At 67.5% G+C, this 9,635-nt stretch overlaps 1 protein-coding gene across 2 annotated transcripts; it reads right to left on the bottom strand.

The window, feature by feature from the left end:
- Nucleotides 1-21: 21 nt before the first annotated feature.
- Nucleotides 22-8,475, bottom strand: TRABD (TraB domain containing). 2 transcript variants are annotated; one of them, XM_060025857.2, is made up of 10 exons: nucleotides 8,384-8,475; nucleotides 3,363-3,430; nucleotides 2,969-3,047; nucleotides 2,402-2,568; nucleotides 2,067-2,207; nucleotides 1,483-1,593; nucleotides 1,248-1,387; nucleotides 831-1,003; nucleotides 635-746; nucleotides 22-519 (listed from the first exon to the last, which is right to left on the bottom strand). In XM_060025857.2, exons 2-10 carry the CDS (start codon nucleotides 3,393-3,395, stop codon nucleotides 342-344), a joined length of 1,134 nt encoding a protein of 377 aa, XP_059881840.1. In that variant the 5' UTR covers nucleotides 3,396-3,430; nucleotides 8,384-8,475; the 3' UTR covers nucleotides 22-341. The 2 variants fall into 2 exon arrangements, with proteins under 2 accessions (XP_059881840.1, XP_059881841.1); XM_060025858.2 differs by having other exon boundaries at nucleotides 1,483-1,566.
- Nucleotides 8,476-9,635: the final 1,160 nt, after the last annotated feature.

Raw genomic sequence — 9,635 nt, 5'->3', positions numbered from 1 at the left:
CGCCGCCTGCGACGCGGAGAGAAGGCACAGTGAGGTAGGGGCTGGCCGGCTGCGGCCCACCGCACCTCACCCCTCCCCCGCCAGCTCATCCCGGGCCGGTGAACTTCCCAGCGGCCGCAGGGAGGGGGTGGAGGGGGGCTGCTGGGAAGCCCGAGCTCAGACAGTGAAATAATTCTTTATTTGGGCGGGTTGGGAGAGGGCAGGTGAGGCTAGGCCGGACCCCCATGGGGGGTGGCACCCAGGAGCTCCTCAGGGGGCCGGCCCCCCGTGCCCCTCGGCCGTGTCACAGGAGCAGCCGCGGGCAGCCCCCTGGACGGACGTGGTGGCTCCCTCTGTCCTTCCTACTTGTGCGGCCAGGCCTCGGAGGCCCTCTGCAGGCAGTACTGGGCGGCAGGCAGTGACAAGACCAGGCTGCTGGCACGGCGCCCCATCCAGTACAGGCCGTAGCCCAGGAGGCCCAGGAAGGCGGCCTTCGCGGCCAGCCAGGACACTCTGCCGCAGACGGACGGCGGGGGGACGCTGGGGAAGGGAGGGCGGGCTGGGCCTGGCTGGGGACGCACGATCCCCCAGCCCCCAGCCCGGCTCCACGTGGGTGGGGTGGGGCGGGACGGAGGGCTGGGTGGGCGGCACTCACGTCATTATCTCCTGGATGTTGAGGTCGGTGGTCCAGTTCTTCTCGATGCCGGGGACGTGGCCCATGCCCACGACGCCCACCACCACGGAGGGGACGCACTTCCTGGGCTCGGCTGCAGGGGAGAGAGACGCATCAGCACCGCCCACCCGACTGGCCCTGGCGGGTCCCCAGCGACTACCCCGCAGCCCATCCTCACCGTCAGAGGCACGGGGCAGCTCCAGGCGCCGGGCCGCCTGCCTCAGCATGTAGGTCAGATAGATGTCCCGCTCAGACACGATGGTGCGGTGCAGGTCGGGGAACTCGCCGATCATCTCGGCCATCATCTGCTCCAGCAGGTCCTTCTGCTTGCACCGCTCCACGTCATCCTTGCTGGGGGAGAAGGGCGTGCTGCCAGCCCGAGGGACGGCTGACCCAGGGCGGGGACCTCGCACCTTCTGTCTGGGATCCTGGCAGGAGGAAGGGCTGGGGAGGCCCTTCGAGAGGAGGCTCCGCCCAGGAATGAGAGGCGTGCGCCGTGTGGCGGTCTGGGCCAGGCCAGGTGTGGGCCAAGTGCTCTGTGGGTATCTCAGGCCACTGGTCACCATTCCCGGGCCGGGAGGCCGAGGGGCCCTACCTGATAGGGTCCGACAGGAAACACAGGCCCCAGGCCAGCTTGATCTTCTGCCAGAAAGAGAGGGCGGCGATGGCCCTCTTGAAGGTGACGGGGATAGGCCGGTCGCCCAGGTGGAACTTGCAGAAAGGCACCTTGCTGGCCTGGGCAGAGGCTGGGTGTTGGCGGGGGAGCCTCGGGCCCCGGACAGCTCCCAAGCGCCGAGCCCCCTCCGCCCCCCGGCCGGGCCCGGGCCCACCTCCTTGAAAGCCTCCCGGAACTCGCCGCCAGGGGCCATGCCCAGCTGCTCAGTGATGTGGGCGGACACCTTCAGCAGCAGCATCTGCATGAGTCCCGACATGACCCCGTTCTGCAGGGAGAGGCCCGGTCAGCCGGCGCGCGGCAGAGCATGAGGTGCCTGCGGCCCTGCGGGAGGCCTGCCCTGTGCTCTGGGGAGGAGCGAGGGCCACGCTGACGTCCAGAGCAGGCCCACCGCAGGCCGTGCAGTCTCAGACCGGCTGCCTGGCCTCTGCCCCACGGGTGCCCCCTTTCCCCCCTCACCCCTCCAGGCCAGACCCCAGCTCCTCTGCCCACATCCCCCTTGGGGCACCTGTCAGTGTGAGTGGACTTGGGTCCTGGGTCCAGAGCCCCTGCGCGAGGCACAGTGGGGTCGCAGCTCTGGGCCACGTGACACGCTGAGGCCCCACCCCCGCCCCTGGTGACCTGCCAGCACACTCCGGGGCCCTCAGGGTCCCTGACCAGCTCCTGCCTTGGGGTTGGGGCCCCAGCCGCCTCTCCTCACTGTCCCTCGGGCCAGGGTCCCCACGGGGCGGGCACGCGCACCTGCCTGACGGCCTGCTGCAGCTTCTCCAGGCTGATCTCCTTGGCCTCGCGCAGCAGTGTGCGCTCGTCCATCTTCAGCATGGACACGCGGTACTGGCACAGCTCGACCACCACCACGTCGGGCTGCACCTCCCGGATGGTCTGCGACGGACATGCCAGCTCACCGCGGGCCCCACGGGCAGAGCCACGCCGGACCCGGAGGCCCACCCCCAGGTCGACCCCACCGCCGCTCAGCCGCCGTGGAGACAGCTCGCTGCCGGAAGTAACTACGGCGGGAGGGACGGCCCGGGTCTGCGTGTCCTGCCGCAGCAGCAGTGGCGGCTCACGGGCCTCACCTTCGCCACGTCTTTCTTGCTGTCGTCGCTGAAGTGGGCCGTGCCCACCACGTACACGCGGCTCCCGTCCTCGGCCACCAGCTCGGTCACCGTGCGCGGCAGGTTGGGCCGCTCTTGCCGCCTCTTCAGCTTCATCTCCAGGAGCAGGTGGAAAGCGTCCACGTCGGCTGCAGGGACAGCAAGGCCTGGCTTGGGGCCATCCTCCCACACGGGCAGCCTGGGCCTCCGGGGCGCAGGGACGGGGGTGCGTGCTGCCCCGCGGAACGCGGACGCACGTGGGGGCCTCTCCGGGCCTCGAGCCACTGGTACTTGCTCACCAGGACGTGCGGCCAGGCCCCACGCCAAGGGGAGCCCCCAGGCCGCCGAGGGGCCCAGGACGGGGTGGGGCTGTGCAGGGCACCCGGCCTCCGCACCGGAGGAGGGGGCTCCTGCCACAGCCCTGCTCGCGCCCAAGAAGCCCCCCTGCCACCCCCCAGGGTGGGCCGGGGCCCCTGGTCCACCACAGGCTCTGGAGATCACCCAGCCCAAGCCCCTCCCGCCCGGCACGGTGACCCAGGGAGCACGCACACAGGTTCTGGGGCTCTCCGGGGAGCACCCTGGGCACCACCTCCGAACCCCCTGAAGTCACGATGGGCTCTGTGCTGGCCTGCGGAGGGAAGGGGAGCGTTCGAGTGGCGGTGCTCGCCTCTCCGGGGCCTGCCGGGACTCGTGCGGCTGCCCCACCAAGCCCCAGAGCCTGTCGGCTGTGTCCCCCAGACAATCCCCTCACAGGCGGCCCGCCCTCAGGGCGCCCTGCCCCGGGCCCTCAGCTGACTAGCAACATCCCAGGAAGACCAGTGAGGGGCTTCTCTGCACAGAGGCCAGAGGGACCCCAGGGAGCCTCACGGGGGGAGCCCCACTCTCCACGGGGCCGCCCCGGCCCCCGCCCCCGCCCTCTGGCCCCCCGGCCCAGGGCTCTGACCTCGCGAAGGGGCTGTTCGTCCTGCCCCTCCATGGCGGGCGGTGGCTCCCGGCACCGACGAGTGAAGCCTGAGGAAACACAGGAGCCGCGTCCTCACCTGGAGCCCCGGGGCCGGGCACGGGGGTCAGTGCCCCGTGGTGCTGCGTCCATCGGGAATGATCCGTGGGCAGGACCTCGGCCCCGGGCACAGGTGATCTCGGGATCTGCGGTGCGGGGCTGAGAGCAGGCTGGGGACACCCGGGCGGCGAGCCTGAGTCGCCCGAGAGCAGGATGTGCCGCCCGGCCCCCCGCTCGCCCAGCAGGGGGTTACCCCCGGGGGCAGCCGGCCAGACCTGGGGGCCTCCTGTTTGACTTTGGAATACAACACAATTTATAAAATTCCCTAAAAAGACAAAACCAGGCGGCAGAAGGGAACCTGTGTGCTGGGCTGGCGCGGAAGGCGGTGCGGCTGCAGCCTCGCTTTCAGGAGCCACATGTGGCGACAATACGTGTCACCAGCAGCATCACACAGGCGTCGGCACAGACTCAGGAGGGGCAGGGGGAGGGATGGCGAACAGCACAGGTGTGCCGTCGTCACTGAGAACCGAGACTTCTTCTGGTTGGAGAAAAGAGGCACAAACTCGAAGAAGCTGAGCTAGGAGCCGAGCCCCCGAGGTCACGTGGCAGCCGCTTGCGCTGTCCCTTCCGGAGGGGAGACGGGGTGCAGGAGCCCAGCAAGGCTGTTCTCAGCAGAGGGAAGATCCCTGCTGGGCCTGGGACACGGTGTCCTGGACATCCGCCACACGGACTTCACCCGAACCTCCCAAGGTCCTGCCGGAAACTCAAACCAGAGTCTGACAGAGCCTCCGGTTCCAGCTCTGAGTTTAGAGCCGGGGTCTGGCCGCCAAAGGACACGGGGCTTGGCACCCGCGGGAGAACCTGACAGATGACTGGAGGCCGTCCCGTGAGGAACGAGTCTAATTTGGTTTCAGTCGTGGGCGCCGTATCGTGGGTTTTTAGAGTCCGCGTCTGTCACATGTGAACCGACGGGACATGCCGGGAGGGCCCATGCGGGCAGTGGGACACCCCCGGGGCGCCTGTCAGTTTCACCGTTGCACGTTCACGACAAAGAGGAAAAACAAATAATAAATAAACACGACGCTAGGTCAAGTTCCTTCCCCCTCGTACCCGTGACCCTGAGCCCAGCCCTAACCCGGGCTCTGTTCCCAGCCTGCTTGGAGCTCCGCTTCCTCGCCTGCGGCCGGCAGGACAGGCTCGGGCAGGTGGCTCAGCGCAGGGGCAGCCCATCCTGAGGACGAGGACGGCTGTGCTTTCTGGAAGAAATGAGGTTGGGGGAAGGGTCTGGAAGAGAAACTGGCTCAGGACCAGAAGGGGGCAGGCCTGCCAGCGGAGAAGGGCGGCAGGCAGAGCCGTGGGCCTCCGCACGGGGCAGGGGAGCCGGCTCTGGGGTCTGAGCCCGGCCTGGGCCCCCGGGCGCCCCGCCATCGGGGAAGGAGCCGCAGCACGGGGGCGCCCGGTCCCCAGGGGCGGCGGCTCACCCGGCCTCACCACTCCCAGGGCCGCCTCCTTCCCACTTCACAGACGAAGGCGCTCCACTGATGCAAGGCACCGACCGAAATAGAAACAGGAAGCTGCGTGTGCTGCCGGGCTGGGGCCCGCCTGCCTCTCAGGTTCCCGAGCCCAGGAGAGCATCCCCCCGGCCCGCTTCACACAAGGCTGCCACAGTACTAGAGAAACTTCTCAAGGGAGCGTCCAGTGCTGTCCCGGGAAGCCTACGTGACAGGCGGTAAGAGGAGGGCCACCGAGGCCTCAGCCTCCCTCCCACAGGGGTGGGGGTCACAGGTCTGGGTCGGCCCTGCCCTTGCCCTCCCTGCACTTGGCCTGGCCAGGCCGGGCCAGACTCACTCTGTCCCCAGGGGGCAGACGAGCCTCGAGCCCCGAGATGGCTGGGCCACCAACCGCAGCACCAGGACCCAGGTCCCCTCGAGCTCGCTGGGGTGGGTGCCTGGCCTGGGAGGGGTCAGGCAGGAAGGCCACCGAGGCCCCTTCAGGGCCAAGAGCCTGTGATTCTGAGAAGCGTCTCTGATGTTATCACATGCACACACTTCCCAATATCCTGGTTTCCTGCAACCTCCGCCAGGGCCCCTGCTGCTACCCTTGCAGGATGTATCAGTAAGTTCAGTGGGTCATCAATCCCTCCACCCCTAGGCAGCCCCGCTCACCATGGTGCATTTTCAAGTATTTACGGCTGCGATCCGAGCCTCTCTAAACATTTACGGGAGGGGAGCAAAGGGCCCAACGCCATAGAACCCTGGGCCCGGCCTCCACCTCCCACACCCGCAGGCTGTGTTTCTGGCCACAAAATCTCTGGACGACGGGTCCTGGCTGCTCATCACACCACCACAGGCTGCAGCGACCAGCGACCCCAGGCTAACACCTCGCGGGGAGATCGACGTGCCCCCTCGTAAACCCAGTCTCCAGCGCCCAGCTCCCATAGCCAGCACAGCCCCAGGGAGCCCGGAACCAGGCTTCCGCCCAGCAACCTGGCCACGCCGCGGCCACCAACGCCGAGACCCTGGGGAGCCCGGCACAAAGGAGACCCTTCTGCCCGATTCCGGTGCTCACCCCCACAACAGGCGTCACTGCTGAGCCGGACTGTCCACGGAGCACCGCCTGGGGAGGCATCAGGCTCAGTGGCGGGAAAGGCCTCCTGAGCCTGGCCACCAGAGGCCAGCCCTCTAGGCGGCTGCCAGCACCTGTCCCGCGGGGGACGGCCACAGGGTCGGCCAGATCTCAGGCTGCTGCTTGGTGCGGCACGGCCTTGGGCAAGTCGTTCCAACTTGCCAGGCTCTTAGCTCCTGCCTTTAGGGCCGAGGTGGTTAGAACAGCCACCCAGCCACCCACGAGCAGCACGAGGCGTGCCACACTGAGATGTCACCTCAGCTTCCCTCTGCTGGGGCATGAAGAGAACCAGCCACTTGGTTTCAGGAGACTCGTCCACAGAGAGGGACCCCACCCTTATCTGGCTCCACGCAGATGACAGCGCCACCCACGCGCTTCTAGGAAAACGAACTCCAAATCCGAGGGAATCCCTGACCCCCGTGAGGACCTATCTTGTCGGGTTCACCAGAGAATGCACCTGCTCACAGGGCAGGGAGAGCCCCACTTGCATTAGGGACCCCCAGGGAACGTGTCAAGGTGCTCTTGTTGGATGGGGTGTTAGCGTAGGAAACGGTTTGCTGGGTGCCCCTGGCAGGACAGACTTGAGGACACCGGACAGTGCAGGCTGCGTGGCAGGCCACGGGCTCCCGCCTGCCCAGTCCAGGCAGCTGTCCCCTTCCAGGGACGGCTATGGACTGAATTGTGTCCCCTCATAGTTTGAAGCCCTAACCCCAGTGGGGGTGAAATTGGGAGGCGGGGACTTTGAGAGATGGTGAGGGTTGGGTGAGGTCATGAGGCTGTGCCCCAGGATGGGATCAGAGCCTTCCTGGGAAGAGACCCGGGAGAGCTGCCCGGTGAGGATACAGTGAGAAGGCAGCTGTCTGGAGGCCAGGAAGAAAGACCCCTCACCAGCTACCAAATCAGCCAGCACCTTGATCTTGACTTTTCCGTCTCCAGAACTGTGAGAAAACCGTTAAGCCCCCTTCAGTGGTATGTTGTCATGATTGCAGAGCAGACTGAGACAGCCATGCTCTCTCGTTCACCCCTCTAAAAATTAGGAAGCCAGAAACTGCCTCCCAGACCAAGAGCTGACCAGCACCAGATGGAGTTCCCAGAAAAAACATCTCCCAACCAACCCACTAACCCTGCTAGCCAAGGGTTCCAAACTGGACAGACTAGCGGGCTGGAGACCTGGGAGGCAGCAGGGTGCGGCCCAAAGCCCTGACCCCCTACATCCATCCCCACTTCTGAAGTCTGGGCACCTTGGCCACCGGAGACCCTCCTGGGTCTGGCAGGCTCTGCTTTATGGAGGTGTGGCTGAGGGCAGGATGGGGGCAGAGGGCACATGCCAACTCACACCTGAGCCGGAGGCCTACCACACCCGGCCAACCCTCTTGGAACCCGGACTCTACCCAGTGCTGGGTCCCCACACTGACCTCCACTGCAGGGTGCTGTGTAGGGGCCTGCCCGCCCACCGTGCCAGGCCCTCTCCTGGCTGCAACATCACCGCCATCCTGTAAGGCTGACCAGTGGCCCCAAGGTCAGGGCTCCCTCCCAGCCACGCAAGGGGGGCAACAGCGGCAAAAGGGAGAGGCCCAGGGAGAGTGGAGCCTGCACAGGAGCGCGCCGAGCTGGTGGCCCGGACATCTTCCTCTCCAGGGGACCCCGAAAGCCAGGAGTATTCAGCCTGGAAACCATCAATCTCCTGATGAGGCTGCCCTGACGCCCAAAGTCAGCCGAGGACTTCTGAGCGAGCTCCTCGCTGAAGGGTGCGCTTTGCTTTCCTTTCTCGGGACAGTTTTCACAAAGACGCATACGTGAACTCTGGGGCTTTGTGGCATGTAACTTATGTATCAATATAGCTCTTCACAGAAACACGGTAAGTAAAGACCTACAAGGCCTCGGAAGTTTGGTCTCCTTTGCCCATATGGCAGCTCTGCTTGCTCGGCTTGAAGGGCAGAGGCCTCCGGCACGCAGAAGGACCCAGGGTCTCCACTGAGACCCTGCCGCCGCCGTCTGGGGAGGAGGGGACCCTGCCCCTCACGCCCGGTCCCCCGCCCCCGACTCCGGCCGACCCCGCCCCCGGCCCCGACCCCCGACTCCGGGCCCCGCCCCCCGGCCCCGCCTCCGGCCTGCACCATCCGAGCCCTCGAACCCTCGCGACCCTCGCGGTCGACTCCGGCCCCGCGCGCACTCCTCGGAGGTCGGGGCTGATCCTTCCGGCCCCAGACCTCACGCTTGGGAGCTGGCTGGGCCCGGCCCGATGCGGGGCAGCATCCGACCTGGACCGCGGGCTGACCTCGACCCGCCGGGGCCCCCGCGCGCCGCCCCCCGCCCCAGGCCCGTGCCGCGCGGCGTACCAAGGCGGGGCGGCGCTCCTCAGCCGGCCTCCATGCGGCTCGTCGCTCCACCAGACGGGGCGGACCGCGGCCGCGGGGCGGGCCGGCCGGACGGGCCGGGGCCGGAGGGCCGGGCGGAGCGCGGCATGCCGGGAAGTGTAGTTCCGCGCGCCTTCGGCCCGCCCTTGCAGCGAGCCTGTCCCGAGCCCGTGGACTACAGTTCCCAGGGGGCCGCGCGCGAGCAGCCGCGGACTTCACTTCCCAGAAGGCCGCGCGCGAGAAAGCCCCGCCCCTTCCCTCCCCGCCTCCAGCGTCGGGATTCGAGGACTCAAGCGGCGTCTAAGAACCCGGGTTCGAGTCCCAGGCCTGCCACCCGACTGGGGCGGCGTTGCGAAGCGCTCCAAAGTTCTCTGGCCGCATCTCCCGGTCAGTAAAAGGGGGTTGACGTTCATATGGCCTGCTATGATACAGAACCGTCAATCCCGCCCGAAGGGGTCAGCGATAGTGCAACGCGAGGAGCAGAGAGTTCGGGTCGTGGATTGCACCCATGTGAGCACCTGGGCCACCCCTCGGCCTGGCGGCTGGGGTCCGGGGAGGCGCGGGCGGGGGCGGTGGGACGGCTGGAGGGGAGGGGGGGGCACAGGGTGGGGGCGGGGCCCCGGGGTGAGGGATAGCCCCGTCTGGCCCGGGCCTGGTCTGGGCCTGCCGGGCCGGCCCACCAGCGGTCCGAGCTGGGCGCCGGGCTTCCCCTCAGGTTCCAGGAAGGGGGTGCTGGCCCAGCCCTTCTGTCCCGCACAGGGTCCGGGTTCCCACATTCTGAGTCTGGGGGTGGCCCTCCTGCAGGCTGGCTGACGTGGGAGGTGATGCCCCGTCCAGTCTCATGCAAGGCAGGCGCCTGTCGGCAGGCGGGGCTCTGTTACGCGAGAGGCTCTGGGTTGACGTTTATCTGCCCGTCTCGTGGTCCAGGACCCCTGTCCTGCCCTCTCTGTCTGGTTCCTATTGTTCATCTCCTTTGTGCTGGCACAGATCGCTTCTGCCCGCCCCCCACCTTGGCCACCCACACAAGAGAGCTGGAGTGAGCGCAATGTTGTCCCCTCGAGGCACTTGCCCCAGGACCTAGAGCCGGTCTGGCTGAGATGTCCATGCTGGGCTGTGTGACGGAGAGAGGCCTGGGTTCCAGGCCTGGCTGTCTGGGGTGGGGTCTGAGCTTCTCCCACAGCCCCTCCTCTTGGGAGAGGGAAGGCACCTCCACCTGCCCTGCCCGGGGCTGGAG

The sequence above is a fragment of the Delphinus delphis genome, chromosome 11 (assembly GCF_949987515.2).
Source record: "Delphinus delphis chromosome 11, mDelDel1.2, whole genome shotgun sequence".
NCBI classification, from domain to species: domain Eukaryota; kingdom Metazoa; phylum Chordata; class Mammalia; order Artiodactyla; family Delphinidae; genus Delphinus; species Delphinus delphis.
The sequence above is the reverse complement of the archived record's forward strand: the minus strand, read 5'-3'. Positions and strand labels throughout refer to the sequence as shown.

What these genes read in the sequence shown, in the direction of transcription:
- TRABD (XM_060025857.2), bottom strand. Translation starts at nt 3,395, where the DNA reads ATGGAGGGGCAGGACGAACAGCCCCTTCGCGAG. An exon ending in ACGAACAGCCCCTTCGCGAG is followed by an intron (nt 3,048 to 3,362) that starts GTCAGAGCCCTG and finishes TTCCCTCCGCAG; the next exon opens with GCCAGCACAGAGCCCATCGT. An exon ending in GCTGCCCCGTGCCTCTGACG is followed by an intron (nt 747 to 830) that starts GTGAGGATGGGC and finishes TCTCCCCTGCAG; the next exon opens with CCGAGCCCAGGAAGTGCGTC.